Consider the following 24,685-nt stretch of genomic DNA (forward strand, 5'->3'; position numbering starts at 1 on the left):
CTTTGCACTGGGATGTGGAATGCATTTTCCGAAGCGCAGTATGTGACTCTTTCTCATTTCAGTGAAAAATCCCCCCTACATTTCCATGCTTTGTCGCTCTCTCTCTCTCTCTCTTTCTCTCTGTCTGTCTCTCCCGCTCGCTAGCTATTGTTTTTCTCAGAGTGTAGAGTTTCGATTTCGTTAGAAAATCGAAACAAAAGCGGGCCAGGCGCTCGAGGAATTGTGGGTGTCGTTGCTGCGGCTACCTGTAGATGCCACATGAAGCACACACACACACACACACACACAGATACGCGGGCGCAAGTAATGCGGGTGTGTGCGAGTCCTTGAACGAGGCTTTCGGTTGCCCACCCACATGCCACATCCGTATTCGTATCCGTATCCATGTCCATGTCCATGGCTGCCTTTCACTGCCCGCTTCCGACTCTAATTAACTTATAATTCAAGGTCCAATACGCCACTGCCACCGAAGGTTAAACATGACGACCAAGCGATTTTCGGTGGGGGTTTCTCGCAAGAAACTTTTAAGCAACCCGCTGGCAGCTGTAATTGAGCGATTTCCGCGGAAGCTGCACTAAACTTTCGCCAAAAATCGGCAGGAGTCAAGTTTTTGCCGCGACGTACAACTCGAAAGTAGTGTAATGCGATAAACTGTGGAAACTTAACCAGGGATCAGATCATCTAGCAGTTAAGCGCACACAAGCCGTAATTTTATTTGGCTGCCAATGCCCCAGAGATTCGTCGCCAATTAAGGCTGGCCAAACAATAAGCCACTGGTCGAAAACCAAAAAAAAATGGGAAAAACCCAAAAAAAGCAATTAACGTTCTAGAGTGGAAAACCCGCATTACGCATACGCCACGTCGGCAGTCTGGCAACTTTGAGGTGCGACCTCCGGGGGGCTGTCGAAAAGTGGAGGGGGGAGGGGGCGCCGGAAAAGCTCTTTCCCGCTGACCACCGGCGGTGCCATTACACTCTCACCTCACCTCAAAAATGCAGCAGAGAGCGGTGTCTTGGCCGCGTTTTTCTTCGTTTTTTGGCTGCTCCGCCGAAAAAACATTTTCATTTCTCGCCTGAGCAGAAATTTCAATGATTTCCCTAGCTCAGTGTGAAACGAACCAACAACTCAAACGAAACGAACGCGAACGCGCGCGCGAGAACAACAAACTAGAATAGAATAGAACAAATTAACCGCCTCCCCCCGAAAAAGAAAACCGCCGCCCCCAGAAAAAGAGAAAAGAAAATATAAAATAACACACGAAACGCTGAGGTCGGAGGCCCTAACCCAATGCTAACTGTAAACAATAAGCGAACCAACGAAATTTCAATTAACAGCGAATGAGTAATACCTGAGCGATTTATGAATCCGAAGCGCTGTTGCTCGCAACAACGAATCCACAAGTAGCTGGCCCACGGATAGATAAATAACTGCACAGATAATTGCTGCTCCTCGGTACTGGGATCTAAAAATAAACCTCCCCCCCCAAGAAAAATCGCGGAGACAATTGCAGGGCACTGGTGCAAAGTGGATGTGGCAGAACCTCGAGGATCTGTGAGTAGATAGAATAATGGCCCCCAATCTCCGCATCCCGATCGCCTGGCTGCGAAATCGAAATCGAAATAACAAACTTCAGTCACCTTGCGGTCTGCGTCACACACTCGGATACTTTGGGGCGCGGAATGGGGACGGGAGTCGTGTGGCACATCCGCGCAATTACAGTACAGCCTCGATAGCTTCACTACAGCTATTGCAAATGTCTGAGGCTCTTTTCTTTCAATTGAGCTACACACATAATATTTGCTGTTTGCTCCGCCTAGTCAAATATTATTTATTAATTAGTTGTGTGATTAAAAAGTGCATTAAAATGAATTTCTTATAGAGATTGCCATATTCTGTGAATGAAAGAGATTTAAATATTCAACAAAAGTAGCTTTAAAGTCCTAGTGCGAAGCTCCACTGTATGTGTCATTTGCCGTGTTGTTACTGCTGGTGCTGGTACCACACGGCGTATGGGTGATGGCGCTGGGATGAGTGGTGCACACTTTTTATAGCCAGCAACAGTCACACAAGCCGCACAATCAAGCGCTCGTCTCGGTGTTTATGTCAATTTGAATTTTGCATGCGGCCACCAAACTTGAATGTGTCCTTTGTGTTGCTGTTGTTGGTCGCGTCCTGAATGTCCTGAAATGTCCTGAAATGTATGGTGTGTGGTTTGGAGGACGTGATGGCCTGGGGATACCGGAAGCTAAGTAGAACTGCGCTTCATTGCAAATTTGTGTGCGACCTTTGAGTTTGCGAGTGTCTATGGGCAGTGGGCGGCGCACTTGTGGGGCGGAAACGGATATCCCGTGTGCTCTTTGCTTAGTTCGCCTTCGCCGCCAAGCGCGTCTCCTGTTTGTCATTTCATCAACCCTCCTCCTGGCTACTGGCTCCTGGCTCCTGGCAGCTCCTCCTTCTGGTGTCCTTGCACATTTTGCTGCGCAGGAAATTTTAAATCGAGTGAGCGCCCACGGGTTTGTCTGGTTGCATTTTGTTGTTTCTGCGGCTTTCTTGTTTGCTCTGCTTTCTGGTTGAGTCCTGCTTTTGCTCCGATTTCCCATCCTGTTGGTCAATGGGTCAGATTTGTTGGTGCACAGGGTTCACAAGAGACGCAATAAAAGAAAATATTACAGGCACACTGGGATCGAATTACTTGCCTGGGATTCTTATTTAATAATGTTACACTGGTTTGGTGCAGTAACTCATGCTTGAAACTTTAAAGATTCCTATAAAGTTTGTTTAAAACAATATGTTTTCTTTTATACTATTATCTTGGTTCGAAATGTATCTTCTAGAAATGTATCTTCTTCAGAAAGTAGCAAATGCAAATAGTGAGTTGGGAAAACAGATCCACAGTGTCGCAAAGGGGGCGACTTGGAAGAATTGTTTCTCCTGTTGCACATCCTGTCTCCTGGCTCAACTTGCCACTCGGTGGCTCGTGTGTCCTTCCCTGCTGGGCCTAGTTGCTCATTCCGGTTTCTGGGCGGCACAACTTGCATATTTGCGAAGATTTATGTCTGCTGTCAGCCACACGCACTCTCAGCCAAACACGGGTCTTATGTAACATCTCCCTGGAGCAACCTAATTTCCGTTGCCGCTGCTGGTTGCTGGTTAAACAAGTTTCAGCCTTTCAGTGCACATCCTGTGCTGGCCCCTTGTGAACTTTCCAATCGGTGTCGCCACGCAGCAGGACACCGAACCTCCACGGATTCCGAATACCGGATTTTAAATTCCAGACTCTCGACTGGAGGCAAAAATCTGTGAGTGCGCGTATCTGTGCCAAAGTGCTGGCCTAACTGGCAGCAGCCACGAGGACCGCACTCCTTGCCTTCGAGTTTTAGTGTTATTGTTATGCCTAGTTGCCGTTGTAATCCTTCGGCCTTCACTCACACCCACAGGCACAAATACATGCCCGTTTTGGGGGCTGTGGCTGCCACATCCCATAAACACCTAACGTCGATGCTGATGTCGATTGCTGTTGTCTCCCCCGACTTGCTGGCTCATCGCGACCATTCAGGAGCACGGTGGTTTCCGCACTTGAGGATATAACAATAGTAGCGGTGGCAAGTTTAGTAAGAATACTAAAACTTTTCCTTAGAGTTAAAAAGAACTTTCTGTAGTATAACAAATATTAGTGTTTGAACTACTGATAGCCACATTTTCCAAGATCCCAGCACTATTTTTTCGCCCGGTGGTGTAGCTGTATCTCGGTGTGAGGGCGACGAGCAATTTCCCTGCGTAAGAGTGTTGGCTGACTTCAAGCAGCCTCAAGTTGCTGTCGCTCGTTGTTCTCGTTATTCTTATTATGTCAACCGCCCAGCCACTCCCCCTCATAACTGCCATTTGCGTAAGTGTAAGTGCATAGTCGTGTATGAGTGTGTGAGTGTGTCAGTGTATGCGTGTAGGTGCATGTGTGTTGATTCTCAATCCTTTTGTATTTGCCACAACAATGAGGCAAGGCAGAGGGGCAGTGCGACGGGGGTGAGGCAGACTCGCCACATGTATATGAATATTTCATTATATATATCGGATTTCTAGGAGCCTCCTCCCCCTCCCCCCACCCCCGGCCTCTTTCGATCCAATTTCGCCATTCCCCCAACTGTGAGAACCCGTCAAGTCCTTCCCAAGTGCCTGTCGTTCGGCCTGATTTGAAGTGGAACTGCTTCTGCAACACATCAGTGCGTTTTCTCTAATTATTCGAGTGGAATTAAAATGTAATAGCAGCTAAGAAGAGATAATCCGAGAGTTTTCGCCAAATAATAAGATTATGAACAAAGATAAGTTAAATTATTTTTTAAAAATGTAGAGAAAGGATATAAATAGTAGGTATATTTTGGATGTATTCCAATTGCAAAGGAATATGTGAAAAGGTCAAGCTTTAGCAAAGCCTTTAATACGATTTTCATTTGACTTCCCATCAATGTATTGTGCTCAAGTTAAGCATTAGCATGCCGGTATGCGGCTTCTTTGATAGGGGGATATATCATCAATCAAATCCGCTCGTGATGCGCATCATTTGCCTATCAGTGTCCGAGATTCCCGGCAATTTGCCACCTTCTCCTCCGACCACGAGATTCCATCTCGGATTTGGGCAGCCTGTGGATTGTTTTTTGGGCTCGGGAAAATGTTTTCATGTTTCGATTTCCGTCATTCGTCAAACTTCCAGCGGAGGTCAAGGAGAGCGTGTGTGAGTGACTCAGACAAGTATTTCTGAAGCTGATTTCCGCCATCGTTCCAACGTTCCATGTCCGATCTCTGACCAGAAGGGAGGAGCAATGGCTGGCCGTAAAGCACGAAAGATGAAAACAAATTAAATGTCTACGAAATTGAACAGATATCGTAAATAATGGAATTCAACAAACACAACAAGCAGCACAAATATGCTTGGCCATCAAAAACAAATTAAAATGAACATTTTAAATTCATAATCTGCCAGCCAGGAAATTGCGATTTCTCTGGATCGGACAGCTGTTGCCAGGGGTTGGGGTTTATGGAATTGATTTGCTTTTAGTTGGAAATTTCACTAGGGTTCAATGGCGATTGTTTAAGACAATTGAATCCGATTTCCCATTGCCTCTTTAGAAATACACTAAAGTGTACCTGTTTTCAATACTTTTCCATTTGTAGAATGTTTGGTATAGAGTATGCAAACTGCTGTTGTGCGGGTAACAAGGATGATGTTCCAGTCCCTTGTTTGTGTTTTAATTTAGAAATTGTATAACCTGTTTACTTTGGAGCAGTACCATCATCCACTCCCTTCGGCTTCGCCTGCGTGTCTGTGTACTCCAGTTAATGGCCTGTGACGTGTACGGCAAACAGGCGAATGGAGTGGGTGGGTGGACAGAAGGAGCTACTTTGCCCGAGTCAGGGGAGGATTTCCCTAAGCTCGTTGCCCCAATGGAGGGAACATGGCCAGATGTGTGTGGGGTAATTGCATTTACAGGAAAGTGGGGCACATGTGACGGTCGACTGCATATTAAGTGGCCACTGGCCAGGGCACTTCAGCTGGGTCATAAAGTGCATGCCCTGCTATTAGCTTTCTTCGGGCATAGCCATGACCGATATTATCCGCAAACCATTTTCAATTATCACCTATTAATACCAGAGATCTTTTGTGACTGAGGTCGTGAGTCAGCCGCACATTAAACGGCTGTCATTCAGCCAATTGCCTGAGCCAAGGCAAACAAAGCTAAACGAATAGAGTATACACCATTGCGATCTATAGCTGCGATGGATGGACAGATGGATGGATGTATGGATGGATGGGTGCATGGCAACGATCGCGATTCGCGCGTTCATTCATATTTCTTTATGCCCAAATATTGCTCATGCTGGCCTATAAGCCATAAGTTATCGGTATGTAACAGCTGTTTCGGGCCAAGAGAGAGGCAGCCAAGATGCAGAAGCGACAGATTCTAATTCAGTCTGTGCTCTCTTGCCAGCTTTTCAGCCTGTCGCTTTCCAGTCTCTCGAATGAATTCAGCAATTCAGGGGATCCCTGAAATGAATTCCCCATGAAACACGGAGAGTGAAAGCGTGAAAGAGCGGGTAAATTGGCTTGAATATGCCGTGGACAGTGGCGGGCATTTCTTTTCGCTTTGCAAGCGTTTGGCGTTTGGACGTGTCGCTCGAATGTCGCGTCGCAATCGCACAAGAAAGTTACTTTAACTGGGCGTATACGCAACGGGGAGCCATCCCAGTCGCACAGGTTTCGCATACGCCCTGTGGTGCAACGCGGAGGCGGAGGATTAGGAGGAGGCACATTGTGTGGCGAACTCGCTTCTCGCTTCTCCCGTCGTCGCCGTCGCCGTCGTGTGGCTGTCGTTACTACGCGATCCCCATACCCATACCCATACCGATACCGATCTCGAACGGCTGCCAGTCGCTGCCCGCCGCTCGTGCGTTTCGTTCCGCTCGCTCTAGATATCCGCACACATCCGCACATCCGCGCATCCGCATTCGCACATTCGCATCCGGAGCGGAATCGGCTTCTCCAAAAAAGACACAAACAGCTGACCGGATGAGCGTTCTTTTTGGAATTGGCTGCGTTTTCGAGGCACGAAACTGTTTTCAACTCAACTCAAAAACCAAACCGAACTCAACGAACCTCAGTATTTTCAAATTTCTGCTATTTTTATCGTGTGTGTGTTTGTGCGGCTAAAAACACACACGCACACACACACACACACTCACGCGCTTTTCCCATTTAACATATTTTTTACTCAACAAAATTGCCCGAGTTTCTCTGCTTTTGTGCGTGTGTGAGTGGAAAATTTCGTTGCGTTAAATAAGTTATAAAACAATGTGGATTAACGAATGTCACGAGCTGGTTAAGCAGCAGTTAATTAAATAATTATTGAATGGCATCCGTTATCAGTCTTAAACTTCACTTGACTTCATTTTCCTCAAACAATTGTGTTTAAATCTGGGAAAAACACGGAAAGTAAAAATCCATTGCGATCAATAGGTCAAAGAGTTAGCAGCATGTCACTGGCCATTTTTCGCCTGCCACTTGCCATTTTCGAGGAAAATGCAGTCGGCGACCAAAAAAGAAAATGAGAATAAAGTCAAATAAAATCGTGTCAAGAGACGAAAAACCCGAAAGTGCAAGGGATGGACTAACTACAGTAGTCGGGCCTGTTGGGTGTTAATACTTAATTTATGTGAACCTATAAATAATCTCAATTTAGAGAATGTGCTGCTGTTGACTGGCCGAGCCAGTTCTTCTATATAATATAGTGCGAGTTGTACGAAAAATATGCTAAAAATACCGAAAACTGAACGCTGCGTGTTCGCTTTCCCTTGTGTGTGTGTGTGTGTGTATGCCCCCTTGCGTTTGTGTGTGAGTGTGTGGGCCTGCAAGTGTGTGTGTGAGAGAGTGCAGTGCGAATTGATTAAAGTGCAGGCTGTCTAAACTAAACTGAGGCGAACACAAAAAAGCGCACAATGCAAGATGCTAAACGCATGCAACAAACATCATCATCAACAACATCGACGTCAGTCAGTGGACTATTATTTAATTTTCTATCCATCTAGCCCAAGGCAGACATAAGGAAAATCTAAATGAAAAGCAAAGAAAAGCAAAGCAAAGAAAAGAATCGAAATGAAATGAAAACGCGGGCGGGGACAGTTTTGCCAACTGAAAATGAAATAAAAAAGGCAGAGTGAGAATGAAATAGACTTTGGCAAGCACTGAAATACGGTTGAACAATATTACGAATATTTTCGTTGCTCGAATTCGGCGAGCATTTCAGCATTTCAGTTCATTTCAGTTCAGTTCAGTTCTGTTTGGGGGGCTGACTTTTGGTTTTTGGTTTTGCTTTCGTTTTGGCTTTGGCTTTGTTCGAAAATCTTTTAAAATAACAATGATACATGCCGCACCGTCTTCTACAAATTTGTTTTTGTTTTTTGCCCGCTGGCCTGGGTATAAATAAATGCTCATACGTAAATGTTCTTTATCAAAGAGTGATAATGTGGCCTGGGAATTATTTACTGAGGCATCTCAGGATCGATTGCTCTATTTGTTCTCTAAGCAATAAAGCTGCCCACCTCTTTGATTTCCCATTTTCCATTTTCATCTCGTGTGCAAACATTTTGCACCTGACTTTATGGCACTGCTGGGGAAAATGAAGCTGGTTTCGCCTGGAAATATATTTATTTACTATTAACGCTTTTATGAAACATTATGTTTTTTGTTTTCCTTTTATTTTTAATGTATCTAGTCGGTTTGATTGGCCAGTTATAGCAATATGTTATGATATTTACCTCTACTACACAGAGAGTTGGAGCCAATGGATTTATCGGAAGGTGGTTACATAGTCGTAGCAGCTAGACAAGAAAATAGATTCTCCATCACTGCCACTTTTCGGCAGGTGTGCAAACATAACTCACTTGGCCATAAACACCCTCCGCCTGTTGCTGCAACCCACTGGCCAAATCTCTCCAGCCTGCTATCGCTTTTGTTTAGAACATTGCCCGGGATGAGGCAGAATGTTGGCCGAGATGGAGGAGAGGAGAACTGGGCTCCTGGTTGCGTGTGTTTTCATCATCATGTAGCAAGCAGGCACACTACCGTAACATACACACAGTGATTGTACATACAGTCCTAGATATACATACTCTTAGTTTTAAGTACAATTTTACGCTAATGTTAAGATCGTGCTTACGGACACTACTTTGTGCGTCCCGTTCGCACGATCAGCAACTGACACACCAATACATACATGTAATAGGCTAAGAAGGAACGGAACGAAGAAATAAAGAACACTTCGTTTGTGACAAGAAGAGAGAACGGCCGCATTTGAATCGCCTCCTACAAATTCAGAAGTGGGATTACTGTGAATTTTTTTTTTTCACAAAAAACTCAACCTACGAAGCAAAGTAAAAACAATATCTTTAAATATAATCAAATGGAAACCATCGGTGCGGACGATTATACAGCAGCAGAACTGCGCAATTGGTGTGAAAAGCTCAGCATGCAGAAAAGCGGTAACAAGGCCACGCTTGCGGCGCGATTGAACGGTGTGCCCCCAGAAGCCCGAGGAGTTTGCCCGGTGATTGGCGAATTAGAAGGCGAAATCGCTAACAATGATTTGGAGCACGAAATCGTCGGAGAGTCAGCACCAGAGGTCGACATGGAAAGCCCAAGGAGCATGATCGAGGACGCCGCCGCTGGAGTGGTGCCGCCAAGCAGCGAACACTGCACCAATGCTGAAAGCATGAATGTTCATGACGACGCCAGGCCCTCAACATCTACCAATCATCGCGATTCGGAGTTGGCACGCGAGGAACATTTTCCAGAAGTTTCTACGCAGTTCGACGCCATGCAGCGTCAACTAAGGCTGCTCCAATTGGAAAACGAAATGTTGAAATTGGAATCTGCTCGACGCCATAACGCTGCCACATCGGGTCATAACAAGGCTACCCCACTAATTCGAAGCAGTGTTGCCAAACCAAATCAACACAAGGATGCCACTCAAGATCAAGAAGTCGCTGGCGGAGATGCCAGATCGGAGGAAGCATTTGTAAATAAACAAACATTGCTAGCAATGGCCAAGGAAATGATTCCGATATTCGACGGTGCTTCTAACAACAAACTCAATGTTAGCACATGGGTCGCCCAGCTCAACGCGGTCTCAAAAATGTTTAAGCTAAGCGACGATGTAATTCGCATGCTAGTGATGTCCAAATTAAAGGACCATGCTCAAATTTGGTTGCACTCTTCGGAACGTTTGCTGACTTTGCCGGTTCAAGAACTTCTATTTCAACTTGGTGAAGCTTTCCACGGTAAGGAGAGCAAAATAATATCTCGACGCAAGTTTCAAGAGCGCAAGTGGAAACCGTCGGAAGATTTCTCCACATACTTCAAAGAAAAAACGCTGTTGGCTACACAGATTCGAATAGACGATGAGGAGCTAATCGACAACATCATTGAAGGGATTCCCGACTCCCTTCTACGACAACAGGCACACATGCACTGTTTTAATTCGTCTGCGCAGATGTTGCACGCATTTGCCAAGGTCTCGTTACGTAAACCGCTACTTTCTCCGGCTGGACGTGTTAAGGTTTCGTTCGATAAGGAACCTGGTTCGGCGCCTCCAAAAAGGTGCTTCAATTGCAATGCTGTTGGGCATTTCGCCGCCGACTGCCGCAAGCCCAAGCGCGAGTATGGAGCCTGCTACGCATGTGGCAGTAAGGATCATCTGGTGTACAACTGCACTGAGAGGAAGTTCGTATCCGACAACGAATATGTAAGACCGTTTAAGATTTATTTTAGTTCAAAACCTAATGAATGCCTGTTTTTAGAATGCCTAATCGATTCTGGAAGTCCAATTAGTTTCATAAAGAAGTCATACGTCGAAAAAATTTTGAAAAAGGAAGATATTACGTTAAATGGAAAGATTCTTAAAAATTATTTTGGCTTAAACGGTAGCCCTTTAGATATAATTGGAAAAATATCATGTTTCGTTATTATCAATAAAGAAATTCTAAATTTTGAGTTACTAATTGTGACAGACAGATCGATGGCATATGGAACAGTTTTGGGAAGAGATTTTATGAAAATTAGTAATTTTAAGATTGTTAGGGAAAAAGATAGTTCAAATGATAGACATTGCGAAAATGATTGTTTAAATGATAGAAACTTTGAAAATTTTATTGCAAATGATAGACATTGTGAAAATGATCGTTCAAATGATAGAAATGTTGAAAATTTTATTGCAAACGATAGATATTGTGAAAATTATGATTCAAATTCCGGAAATGCTGTTTTAAATAATGAAAATTCTGAAGATAATGGTTTGAATGATAGAAAATCTGAAAATGACGTGGCTAATGTCAAAAATTATGGAAATAAGTGTTCAATTAATATAAATAATGGAAATGAGAGCAAAACAAGTAGTCCTTATGACGGATTAGAAATACTATCAATTGAATACCCCGATCCAATAGAATGCAGTCAGTTAAATATTAACGAGAAGTGTGAATCGAATCTAAGAAACAGATTAATAGACGTATTTGATAAACTTTATGTGAATGCGAAACGTCCAGAAATCCCAGCAGTAAAATGGGAAATGAAACTTAATTTTGACAACACAAAACCATTCAATTATCCTCCAAGGCGATTATCATATGCAGAAAAAAGTCAAGTTCAGAATTTATTAGACGATTACTTAAAAGACGGGATTATACGTGCAAGCGAGTCAGAATATGCATCACCAATTGTTCTAGTTAAGAAAAAGTCAGGAGAATTAAGAATGTGCGTTGACTATCGAACTCTCAACAAAAACATGCTAAAAGACAACTACCCTACTCCATTGATAGACGACCTTATTGATAAACTTTCTGAAAAAGTAATTTTCACCAAATTAGATCTTAGAAACGGGTTCTTTCACGTGCATATGCACGAGGACTCAATTAAATACACCGCGTTCACTACACCTATGGGACAGTACGAATGGCTCAGAATGCCGTTCGGCTTACGAAATGCCCCCGCAGTTTTTCAGAGATTTGTAAATAGAATTTTCGCAGATTTGGTAAAAGAGGACAAGGTCCTCATTTACATGGACGATATTTTGATAGCAACAAAAGATAGTAAAAGCCATATAGAAATACTAACAGAAGTGTTTAAGCGATTAGTAGATAACAAACTGGAATTAAGAATAGACAAATGCGAATTCCTTCAAAGTGAAATAAAGTACTTAGGATATGTAATATCAGGTGATGGTATTAAACCAGATTCAAAAGGCATGCAAGCAGTAAGAGATTTTCCAATGCCGACAAAAACTCATGAAGTTCAGAGTTTTCTGGGGTTGTGCTCCTACTTTAGACGATTTGTAAAAGATTTTTCAACAAAGGCAAAACCTTTATACGATCTTGTACGAAAAGATAGAAAATTCGATTTCGGTGCGACAGAGTTAGATTGTTTCGAAACATTAAAAAGAAATCTTCTAGAAGCTCCTATTTTAGCATTGTACAGCCCTACAGATCCAACAGAACTACATTGCGACGCTAGCGCTTTAGGGTTCGGTTCTATTCTTATGCAGAAAAAGAAAGACAATAAGTTTCATCCAGTATTTTACTTTTCAAAACGAACGACTGATGTTGAAGCAAAGTACCACAGTTTCGAATTAGAAACCCTCGCGGTGATTTACTCTTTGCAACGTTTTAGGATTTATCTTCAAGGAATTGAGTTCAAAATAGTCACAGATTGTAGTGCTTTTACTCTAGCATTAAATAAAAAAGATTTAAGTCCAAGAATAGCCAGGTGGGCGCTGTTTCTACAAGATTATGATTACATCTTAGAACATAGGTCCGGTAAGCGCATGCAGCACGTAGATGCACTAAGTAGAAATACAAACATACTAACAATTGATTGTAACTCTTTTGAGGAAAATTTAATTATTTGTCAAAGCAGAGACGAGAAGATCAAAACGATAGCTAAACAGCTACAACAATCAGAACTCAAAGGTTACGAAATGCGTAATGGAATAGTTTATCGAAAGAAGGATAAGGAAGTTCTCTTATTCTATGTACCGAACGAAATGGAAAGCCACGTGTTGTTTAATTATCATGATCAATTAGGACACGTTGGAATAGACAAAATGGTAGAAGTTATTTCAAAAAGCTATTGGTTTCCCAAAGTTAGAGAGAAATGCAAGATACACATTAGCAATTGTTTGAAGTGTATAGCTTATTCTGAAAAGTCTGGAAAAGAAGAGGGATTCCTTCACAACATTCCCAAAGTAAATATTCCATTTGATGTAGTACATATAGACCATTATGGTCCTGTTGATAAAAGTAGGTCGAACAAACACATATTAGTGATTATAGACGCGTTTACAAAGTTCGTAAGACTATATCCTGCAAAAACAACAAAATCAAAGGAAGCAATAGTTGCATTAAAGGACTATTTTAGGGCTTACAGTAGGCCAAAATGTATTATTTCGGACCGCGGGACATGTTTTACCTCTGGGGAATTTCAAGATTTCTTGAAAGAAAGTAAAATAAAACACATAAAGATAGCTACCGGTTCTCCACAGGCTAATGGTCAGGTCGAAAGGGTGAACAGAAGCATAGGTCCCATTATAGCTAAGTTAATTGAACCAGACAAAGGACTGCATTGGGACACTGTTTTAGAAATGGTCGAATATGCGTTAAATAATACAATGCAAAGATCAATTAACCAACATCCAAGTAAAGTTCTGTTTGGAGTATCTCAAAAAGGCAGAGTTATAGATAGTTTAAAAGAAAGGTTAGAAGAAATAAATAAAACAAATGATGACATAAATTTTGAGAAAATTAGAGAAAATGCTGGCAAAAACATCAATAAATTGCAAGAATACAACAAGTTACGAACAGACTCGAAAAGGAAAGATCCTTATAAGTATGAAAAAGAAGATTTGGTGATGATCAAGAATTTCGACTCGCATATAGGCGTATCCAAAAAATTAATCCCCAAGTTCAAAGGTCCATATAGAATAACAAAAGTTTTGCGTAACGATAGGTATGTCGTGGAGGACGTTGAAGGTTTTCAACAGTCTAGACTTCCATACAAGGGAGTTTGGGCAGTAGCAAATATGCGCCCATGGATAAACAAAAGTAAAAGTTAACATGTTTGTAGAGATCAGGAGCTCTCCGGTCAGGATGGCCGATTGTAGCAAGCAGGCACACTACCGTAACATACACACAGTGATTGTACATACAGTCCTAGATATACATACTCTTAGTTTTAAGTACAATTTTACGCTAATGTTAAGATCGTGCTTACGGACACTACTTTGTGCGTCCCGTTCGCACGATCAGCAACTGACACACCAATACATACATGTAATAGGCTAAGAAGGAACGGAACGAAGAAATAAAGAACACTTCGTTTGTGACAAGAAGAGAGAACGGCCGCATTTGAATCGCCTCCTACAATCATAAATGTTTAAACAAAACATTGCCAGACTCCGAGAAGGGGAGAGATATATGTAGAGACACCCTTCTTTGTTCGCCCCCCAAACCCCGTTTCCCATTTCCCAGTTCGCCGTACTTTTCGTTGCTTTTCTCGATTCCGCTCAGTGTGTGTACGTTGTCTATTAATAACAAAGCTTGCGAAGAATTCGACTCTCCTGGCGTCTTGTCTCGACCCTTCTCGTTTCGAGAAACCCAAATCGTTTTGGCGTCGACCGCAGAAGAACAATAAAACCGAGAAGCAGTCAGAAGCTAATGGCAACACACATAGACTGAAGCCAAACCCAAACCATCTGAATCTCAATGTTTGTTGAATACGTCGTGTTGCAAGATGATTAAAGTAAACAATACCGTAAAGTGCCACATTTCAAACGGCAGTGATGTAGCACTATTCGTTCCACTGAATTGCAATTCGTCTGAATTCCCGATTGAGTGCAGAGATTTTTCATGTTGTTAACCCGCGAGTGAGGAATGCTGCAACATGGCGTATACGCAATGTATCTCAACTGTTAATTCGCATTGAGGAATGCGGCAACATGGCGTATACGCTACTTAGCTTAGCCATGCTCGTTCACATTCATTCATTCAGCTCACCGAAAATCACTTACAAACGAAAATATGTTGAATAATTGTGTTTTCCATTTTATAAAGTTAAAACGAAAATCGGTATTTCCACTCGTTCGGTAAAAGCTCGTTGAAGCAGAGGAAAACTACCAAAAATATTAATTAAATCCGTGCTGTGCAAAGACTGAGATTGCTCAGCGCAAAATTCCACCGGCTCCAGTGGGAAAACACATGGCCCCTGCTTAAAATCGGGGAAAAATCCCAGAAAACGTAATCAGAGTGACAACAAAAACCAAAGACAGAAGACAGCAGCTAAACCATGAAGACACTGAAAGTGCTTTTCGTGGCATTCGCCTGCTACTATGCACTTTTCGTCATTTTCTACTATTGCTACCGCGCGTACCTCTGAACTATATAAATACATATTAGTGTGTATATACATTTGATTATATATGCCAGCGAAACAGCTGAGTGGAGCAGAGCAAACCACCACCCACCACCCACTCGAGAGGTGGTCTGCCATTGAGAATTTCGGCCTTTGACGTGGCTCGTGCACACACCAAAGTCCCCATATAATACGCTCTATATGTGATTGTAGAATCGCATAGAATTAAAATAAAAACGAAACTCGGGGAGAGCGGCTGCATAAACCGCAATCGAATGCAATTACATCGAATCCATAATGCATCGTCACCTCACATCGTCATCCTCTCGCCCTCGTTTTGTATCCAAGGTATTTTCCAACCCTATCACCACCCCCCCCGGAAAAACCCCCTGCATTCAACCCACTCATTTCGAATCATAAAAATCGCGTTTCGCGCGTGGCAAGACACACAGAATGATGGGGAGGAATGGTGGCAGACTTTCGGCAGATAGAAATCAATTAAAAGCGCCTTATAAATCAAACGGAATATGCACAATTCCCCGAGTCGAATAGTTCTACTTCTCTGATTTATTTAGTAAAATCCAGCAAATGTTTATGCATACGACTGGATAAACTTTTATAGTCAATTGCATAATGCGATTAATTTCCTGGAAAGCCCGCTTGCTCCATCCAAACCATTTAAATTTGATTTATAAACTATTTTCTATACCCAATTGTAGATCACTCGCCGACTTTTTTTTGGTAAATGACCAAGAATGGCCTACGACATTAGCATAGAGAATCATAGCCGCAACTGTCAGAGGACATTGACATCGGACGATCGGTTTATGCAACTTTGAAATCGAGTCGGAAAACCCCAAGAAGGGCAAACAACAAATTGCAACTTTCGCGTTTCAGTGAAAAACCCAACAATTTAACCACACAACCCACACACATTAAATAGCCCTAAAGCAGCAGTAGATTAAGCAGAGCAAACGAAACCAAGCGAAACGAACAACTAGACACTAGATCACAACCAGGATCAGATGAGGCAGCAGCCGGTGCAGCAGTCGAGCGGAAAATCAATGTGCAGCAGGCGGCGGCACAAAAAGCCCAAGGCAGCAACAGCAGTGTCCACAATTTTGTACCGCCCCGAACTTTAGAAACCCCCCAGTTTCGAGCATGCAACAGGCTGGCCAACTGACGCCGCAGCAGCAACAGCAACAGCAGCAACAGCAGCAGCAACAGCTACTGCAGCAGCAGCAACAGCAGCAGAATGGCGGCGACCTTGCCGCCTACGCCGCCTCCCAGGCGGCCGGCGGTAGGCGTGGCCCCATAAACGGTGGCCGCTTCGACTTCGAGGACGGCGGCACCTACTGCGGCGGCTGGGACGAGGGCAAGGCCCATGGCCACGGCGTCTGCACGGGTCCCAAGCACCAGGGCGCCTACGCCGGCGCCTGGAACTACGGCTTCGAGGTGTCCGGATCGTACATCTGGCCCAGGTGAGTGTGGCTTATGCTACTCCTGTATATGCAATGGCAAGTAAGGGATTTCACTTGATAGTTCTTAGCAGGGTATAAGCTTATCTCGAGAGGTAAACCTCTTCATCATAATTGGTATCGGGTTAGTGAGAATCTTACGTTCTGTTGGATAGATGGCAGATACAGATGGAGATAGATACAGATAGTTGGCTGTGACTTTAATCTTGCACTCTCGCTTGCAGCGGATCACACTACGAGGGCCAGTGGCAGAATGGACGCCGCCATGGACTGGGCGTGGAGCAGATCGGGCGGCAGATCTACCGCGGCGAGTGGTCGAAGGACGGGCACAAGGGGCGCTACGGAGTGCGGGAGAGCACCGTGTCGACGGCCAAGTACGAGGGCACCTGGAACGAGGGCTACCAGGACGGGTCCGGATGCGAGACCTACGCTGATGGCGGTAAGTGATGGACGTGTTGGGATGTTGGGATGTTGGGATGATGGGGATGATGGGGATGATGGGTTGATGGCGTGGGCCCTGGGGCGCCATACGCTGCGTATACGTAATGTGCATGAGATCATTTTGCGTTTGGTTTTTGGCTCACTTTCAAAATGCGCGAATATGAGTTCGTTCCCTCGCCGTTGCTTTTTACTTTTTGACGCTTTTGTAATCATTTCTGGGAGCGCACACACACATCCTTACACCTCCACATCCATATCCACATCCATATCCATATCCACCGACGTACCAGCCTGACGTCATATTTTATTTGCCCGCGCAGTTCAATGATATTTGGCTTTGCCGCTTCGGTTTTCGCCTTTGTAAAATGTTTTCTGCATGAGTGCGGCTTTTTCTGGGGAAATTCGCAGTCAGGGTAAAACACATGGCCATATCTACATATGTCCAAGTGCCGCCTGCGGTGCTGGCCAAGTTCTGGAATGGCCAGCATTATGGAATTGTTTTGGCTGCGGCCAGAGTGCAAATGGAAATGTCGACCTTTAGCCAAACAAATTGGCCCATAACTATCAATTAGCATTAACCGAGGGCTAAGAAGCATTTCCTAATCAACTAACGTAACTTCCAATTCCACACTTAACCTGATCGGATGAAGCACTGAGAGAAATGGAAAGCCAAACATTTACCAATCAATATTTTACATTTATTTATCTACCAATAATTTAACTTTTTATTTTTAACTTACTTAACTCCAACCGATTGACTGAATGTTTAGCTTACTCCAGCTTACCATTATTCAGCAGTTGATTTACATATTTTTTCTGCAGTACTACTTAAGAGCCAAATGCCATTGGGCTGAAGGGAAATGGCACGTGTAGCCATTAATAGAAGCCGTTGGGAAACGGATAGCATTTCACTTAGGCCAACTGCTGTCCTGTGCGGCTGGGAGTTCCATTCCATTAGCATAACAATAGTTCGAAGTGATGACTGCAGTCCTTTGATGCACTCTCTCGCATTCCAGGCAAGTACCAGGGTCAGTGGCAGGAGGGGAAGCGCCATGGATACGGCATTCGCACGTCGGCGCCCTTCGGTTTGGCCTCGCATCACCGGCGCAAGAACCTCCACGCCTCCCTCAGCTCCCTGCGGAGCGGGGAGAACGGAAATGCGGCCAAGATGGTGGAGAAGGCGGAGGAGATCCGCGGCGGCTTCGTCCTGACGGCCAAGTCCGATAAGCTGCCGGTGCGGCGCAACAGTTTGACGGACAAGACCGGCAAAAAGGGATTCCTGATGGTGCGTTTCAATGGATTACCTAATCTAATTCCTTGCACTAACCTAAGTTCTTCATACTCCGAACAGAACCTGAAGATGCGCAAGCAGCGCAGCACGGGCGATCTGGAGAAGCGGGGCACCATTGCATCCGGCAGCATACGGTCCACCATGTCCTCGGCCTCCTGGATCAGCACAGGATCCGAGCAGTCCAACCTCACCACAAAGTAAGTGTCGCCAGATAAAACGATTTACCAAACTAAGATTTATTAATTTCGTTGCAGATCCAACCACACCGAGTCCAATGCCAGCTTCACCATGGAGGACGAGCAGCTGGATCCCACGGTGGTGGAGACCTACATGGGCGAGTGGAAGAAGGACAAGCGCTGTGGTCACGGCGTGGCGGAGCGCAGCGATGGACTCAAGTGAGTTGCGAACTATATCCAGATATCTGAATGTAAATGTAAATCGTTACCAGGTACGAGGGTGAGTGGTACAACAACCGGAAGCACGGCTACGGAGTGACCACTTTCCGCGACGGCACCGTTGAGGAGGGCAAGTACAAGAACAACATCCTGATCACCAGCCAGAAGAAGAAGCATTTGTTCCTGGCGCGTTCGCGCAAACTCCGCGACCGAATCGCGGCGGCTCTGAGTTCGGCGCAGCGTGCCCTCAAGATGGCGATGCAGCGCTCCGACATGGCCATCTCCCGCATGGCCACCGCAGCGGCGAAGGCCCAGAATGCGGACGCGGCTGCGGAGCAGGCCCGCATGGATTGCGAGAATGCGGTGCGCATGGCCAGGGAGTTCGCGCCCGACTTCAAGCCCTCGGTGCTGGAGCGATTCGAGAAGTTGCGCTTCCGGGAGCGCGAGCGATTCCGTCCGGGAACAGCGGCCGCATCCGATGCCACCGTCAAAATGGGCGTGGGCATGCAGACGCAACAGCAGCTGCAGCAGCAGCAGCAGCAGGGTCAGTTCTCGCCCACGAGCAGCAGCGGCTCGGAAGCGTATGCCACGCAGGCGCAGCGCCAGCAGCAATATCTCAACATGCAGCAGCAACAGCAGCAGCAGCGCCGCATGTCGCAGCAGAAACACGAGTCGGAGTGCCCGGTGCCACCGTCGATGTACTCGCAACAGCTGCCCGTCTCACCGCAGACGGATCTCACCGGCATGGTGAGCCAGGGCCAGCCCAGCCACGCCCAGGTGATCAGCGCCATCAATCAGATGTACCACCAGCAGCAGCACCAGCAGCAGCAGCAGCAGTTAAACCAGCAACAGAGCAACCCGCAAACGAATCCTGCATATCAGTTCCAGCAGCAGCAGCCGCCCGGCCAGGCGGCCAAGATCAATCCCAATCTTAACGCGAACCTCAAGCAGAACCAGGCACCGAATCCCAACCAGACACAGATGCCATTTGGCGCGGGCACCAATCAAGCGAACGTCTCCACACAGCAACAGCAACTGCTGCAGCAGCAGCAGCAGCAGCAACAGCTTCTGCAGCAACAACAGCAGCAGCAGCAACTACTGCAGCAGCAACAGCTGCAACAGCAACAGCAACTGCAGCAGCAGCAGCATCAGGCTCTCCAGCAGCAGCCCTCGCTGCACACCTCGCCCACCCACAATGCCTCGAATCTGCTGCGCCGCGCCTCGCAGATGCAACAGCAGCAGATCCAGGAGACGGCCACCGCCGCAGCAATGGCCGCCAATGCCGCCGCAATGGCCGCTGCCCAGCAGCAGCAGCGCAGCGGCAGACCGCCCATGCTGGGCCAGATGGGGCAGCAGTCGTCCATCGACCACTTCGATCACTACAAGCGGCCGCCCAGCCGCGACTCCTCCATCGATCGGTACGCCCGGGCGGCCAGTCGCTTGAGCGGCGCCTTTGCGGGATCGCGGCAAACATCCCTGGACCGATCGGGACTCGCCGATCCGGTGACCAATGGCGGCACCAGCACACCCGATGGACGCCCCCGGGCGGGCTCAGTATTCCGCGGATCCACCCCGCAACCTGGAGCCGGAGCCGGAGCCGGAGCATCGACCATGACGGGCAACGGCACTCTGCCCTCGGGCACCGGCGGCGGACGTCTGTCGCGGGCGGGAACACCCAGCCTGGGTGGAGGTGGCGGTGGAGGTGGACGGGCGCCCAGCCAGGGCAAGGCGGAGCCGCTCTTCTCGTCGCCCAACCAGCCGTTCGAGGACGTGCTGCTGCGCCAGCGGACGCTCGGCCAGGACATCATTCCCTCGCCCTCGCAGCCCAAGCGCACGGAGAGCCTCTATCTGCCGGCCAAGCCAGCCACGCCGGTGGGCATGGCCATGGGCGGAAAAGGAGGCGGCGGCGGCGGCGGCAAGAAAATGAAGGTGAGTGTTAACCAATAATAACAATACAATATTGTGCTCAGATTTGATATTCCCTATTTAGTTTGGTATGTTACCATCACTTGGGGACAATCCAAAACAATTTGTTTAAGTAGAAAGACCCTCCAAGTTTTGTTTTTTTTTTTACCTCCAATCTCTAGAGACCCACTAGAGTAAGTGAGAATTCCCGGGCCAGCCGCCTGAAATATATATATATTTCATAACACAGTTAATCCGAGCAATTAACTTAATTCGTACGCCACTCGCACGGCATTCTGTTTCTGTGCGGGGGAGCAAGCAGCGTGATGGTGAGAGCCATCCGGCCGGAGACTTGGTGTTCATTTTGAAACATTTCTCGGCCATCTCGGGGCGAACATGTGCCCATTCTGGACTATTTATAGCCGCGGGCACGAATGCACGCCAGCCGGATCAGCCAGGTTGGAATGCATGCGTGCCTCGCTGAATCTCGCAGCTCTCGGAGATCTCAGAGAACTCAGCCAATCTCAGAGTTTCTCCCGCTGACTCTGCGGCGGAATGAACACTAGAAGCGCTCCACAAGTGGCCATTGGAAGGCCGGCGACATGGCAATAAATAAATCCTCTCGGGAAGTGTCGCTCGCCTGCTGGTCGTTGGTTTTTTGTGTGGCCCCAATGGCGACGATTTGCCAAAATGTGATGGCTAGTAGCAAACGACGCGTCGGCCCCAACGGATTAACAATTGAATTTGTAGAGCAAACGCCAGGCGACGCTGAGCGGCAATATAATTATATACATACATATATACATATGTGCGGCATTCAAAACAAGAAGAACACATAGGAATTCTGAAAGCAATTCTGTGCGAAGAGTCAGTCGGCGACAATATCCGTTGTTGTGTTGGCTCAAGTGTGGGGTTGTGGGACTATTTTTGGCCACGCCAACGGACGCAGTGACTCTCCGTCTCCGTGGCCGTGTATATCGACGCTCGGGTGCTCAGTAAGGGCGGCACGCCATGTCCAACTCGTTTACAAGTTGGAACCGCCTGTAGCAGAAAGATTACACAAATTGTCCAACGTTATGCAAGCAGCTAATTAGCTGTCGTTTTAGTCATAGAACTTTTTCCCCAGACAGTGAAGCAAGTAGATAGATAGCCAGCGAGAATGGACTGGTATCCGGAGGAGGATGAGGAGGACCTCATGTTCTCGCCAGCCTTGCTGGCCAGGCGGGCCAGCGAAAGCTGGATCGTTGAGCCCCCCGTTGAGGTGGAGAACGCCCTGCCCCCCAACCAACTTGCCATGCTGAACTAATTTGTGGCACACTTCTTTGCCCCATTTCCATTTGCAGTCGGTGCCCATCAATGTGACGCTGCAGCGGAAGAAGTCCATGCCCGATTTCCAGGAGCTGCCGCGCGCCACGGAGGCCATGAGCCGGGAGGAGGTGTCCGCCCTGGGCTCCGCCCGTCGGGAGGCAGTGCGTCGCCAGATCGAGGTCAACGAGCGGCTCAAGGCAAATCCCTTGCTGTATTTGGTCAGTCCGCAGGTTAAGGTGAGTGACGGAATCTGTGACTAGACTATCTGTGTTCGCTTGCCAAATGCCTGTGATGGCTTCTTGTTGAAATGGATTTACAATGGGTGCACTTAACTTGTAGGAATTTCTGTAAACAAATGGCTTTGCTGAGTATTTTGACGCCAATGGTGCATTTAAACATAGACATAGACCAATTAAAGATGTTCCTTAGAATTCTAAATGCAATTAGCAACGAAGCGAGAACAATTACATTTATTATTTCGTCTTTTAAGCATTGTTGAAATATTTCTTTAAAATTAATGTTACAAAAGCAGAAATCTTGTTTTCAACCAAAATAGTTATAGATCAAAATATTGCAACGGAAACCAAAGAAGATAAAGATAAAGCAAACTTATTCTCTTATAATTCAATTTGATTTATGGCTATTAATAAAGTATAAATGTGCCCCATTATAAATTCGAATTAAATTTAAAGTATATTTCAAATTAATGTTGAATCGTTAATAGCATATTCTCAATTTAATTCCATTTAAAAACATTTAAATCTAAACAATGTTGTTGTTTATTGTCCAGGACTGGTTTGTGCGCCAGCAGCTGATGCTGCTCGTCCTGATTTTCAACGTGGCGTTGGCGCTGCTGTTTGTCTACATGCTCACCTAGCGCCGGAGGATGCACAGGACGACGCGGGAGAGGGGCGGATTCGGGTTGGGCGACTCGGGGCAGCGGCAGCGACTGGCTTTGAGTGGCGACTGGCACAGTGGGTTTGGCAGCCACCGATAGTTCTGGATTCGCCGTTGAACCTGGGAATTTGGTGGTCATAATTGTGGGCCACCCCAATTTGCGTCGGGGTGAGGAGGGCTAATAGGTTTTTAGCATTTGCAGTAAAGAGTTGATATAATGAAGAAGAACTTAAATAAGTATCTAAAGTACCATAAATGTATATCATATGTTTAACATGAGGAAACACGCTGGAGATGGGAAAAAGAAATCGAATTACAAGTCTAGACTGCAGCCAAATAATGGATAATTAAATTAACTAAATAGCGCAGAACTGCAATGCACAAATCGTAGCAAACTAAATACATACATAAATACTTAAATCGCGTGGCTGTGCAGCCAATCATTTAATTTGTCGAGCCAATTCAACTTTGTATTTGTGGCTAACCAGGAGAGCTGGAGGAGCTGGAGGGGAGATCGATTAACTATATGCAAATCAATTTAACGAATTTTTCTACACATTTAATGTAAAGATAAAGGCAAAAAGAAACTAAAACAAAAACAAAACCAAAACAAACAACACCTTAACCTAATCAATGTTTAATCATGATAAATAAACGCGTAATATATTTAATCTATGGCTACTCAAAGTAATACATAATACGAAAGCAAAACTAGGCAAATGCAAGGCATGCAAAAACCGAAATCCAAAAACAAAAAAAAAAATACCAAAAGCCAAGAAACTTTTCCTATTTGCAATTGAAAATGCATTAGTCAGCAATTTAATCAAAACAAAAGGCAACCGAATAATACAAGTACTCATATTTATATATCTAAAGTGTAACGATGTGACACCTATATTTGTATAATTAGCAAAATTTTGTGGGACCGAAAACAGCACCAACAACTACAAGGAACTAAAGCAACAGCAAATGTATCTACAAGATAGCGAGTATCTTGGGCTCTGTTTTTGGTTTACCAGTTGAACATTTTCGAACATTGAACGAAATTGAATTCGGGAAGGTCTGAGGAGATTTATGGAATCCGAAAATGATATTCTTTAAAGCAACGGATCGAGATTGTTAATGAATGAAGCTGTATATATACATTTTAAAATATCGTATAACTATAACTATATTTTCTTCTCGATAATTTACGTTTAAATTCATAGCTGGGACGATGTCATTATTTCAAAGTGTTGCAATTTATCGTTTTTAGTTTCACTTCATTTACAATGTACGAATATGTTCTAAATATTATGATTTAATTTTTTTATTTGTTATTTTATATGCAAACATTATTGAAAAGAAATAAAACCGCACATTCGCATCTTTGCAAGTGTACTCTGCAAATTGTTCTTATTACTCCGATGTTACTTTGTTTAATATATCCTATCAAGTGCAATTATAGTGAACTACATACAAACATAAAAATTCTCTGCTTTCCTTGGCTATTTTTGTGTGTGTGCCTACAGCATTTTCCCAATCCGACATTCTTTCTAGATCGTGTCATTCTGAAAATGCAAATGATAAGCTCCACAAATGTAGAACCTTACCAAATGAAAGACTTGAGCTGGTGCGTAAAATTTGAGAAAATACAAATACAAATTTGAAAAACAAAAACAATTTTGATTCGCCTTGATCAACGGTTATATATGCGCTGTTTGAAAACATTCATATTGCATAAACCTATATATATTTGCATACAAAAATTAAAGATTCTAATTTGTGTATATATCTATGCTTATCAGATTGGCAAGCATAACCAAGAATTAAGCTGGCAAAAAGCGTGCGATAGAATCTTATTCAATGTTATCGACAACAAGAAAGTATATCAAAAATGAATGCAAATAAAGAAAACTTTTTAAATACAAATAATAAAATGCGTCAAAGCCGAATAATTAATGAGCGTTTTTCACAGGTAATAAACGGTCTTATTTCTTAAATATGATTGGGTGTTAATTTATATATCTTATAAATTTATCTGGAGG

The 24,685-nt window shown here is 44.9% G+C and overlaps 2 protein-coding genes across 5 annotated transcripts; both read left to right on the top strand.

Annotated features, from left to right (window-relative positions):
• Nucleotides 1-1,123: 1,123 nt before the first annotated feature.
• Nucleotides 1,124-23,395, top strand: LOC122611633 (junctophilin-1). 4 transcript variants are annotated; one of them, XM_043784857.1, is made up of 9 exons: nt 1,124-1,550; nt 15,663-16,424; nt 16,646-16,860; nt 17,879-18,147; nt 18,214-18,350; nt 18,408-18,548; nt 18,602-20,477; nt 21,797-21,997; nt 22,552-23,395. In XM_043784857.1, the coding sequence occupies exons 2-9, from the start codon at nt 16,105-16,107 to the stop codon at nt 22,636-22,638; spliced, it is 3,246 nt and encodes a 1,081-aa protein (XP_043640792.1). In that variant the 5' UTR covers nt 1,124-1,550; nt 15,663-16,104; the 3' UTR covers nt 22,639-23,395. The 4 variants fall into 4 exon arrangements, with proteins under 4 accessions (XP_043640792.1, XP_043640795.1, XP_043640794.1 ...); XM_043784860.1 differs by lacking the exon at nt 1,124-1,550 and adding an exon at nt 6,180-6,196; XM_043784859.1 differs by lacking the exon at nt 1,124-1,550 and adding an exon at nt 6,630-6,649.
• On the top strand, nt 7,870-13,928 carry LOC122611634. The gene is made up of 2 exons (XM_043784862.1): nt 7,870-10,288; nt 10,344-13,928. Exons 1-2 carry the CDS (start codon nt 8,948-8,950, stop codon nt 10,350-10,352), a joined length of 1,350 nt encoding a protein of 449 aa, XP_043640797.1. The 5' UTR covers nt 7,870-8,947; the 3' UTR covers nt 10,353-13,928.
• Nucleotides 23,396-24,685: the final 1,290 nt, after the last annotated feature.

The sequence above is a fragment of the Drosophila teissieri genome, chromosome 2L (genome assembly GCF_016746235.2).
Source record: "Drosophila teissieri strain GT53w chromosome 2L, Prin_Dtei_1.1, whole genome shotgun sequence".
Taxonomy (NCBI): domain Eukaryota; kingdom Metazoa; phylum Arthropoda; class Insecta; order Diptera; family Drosophilidae; genus Drosophila; species Drosophila teissieri.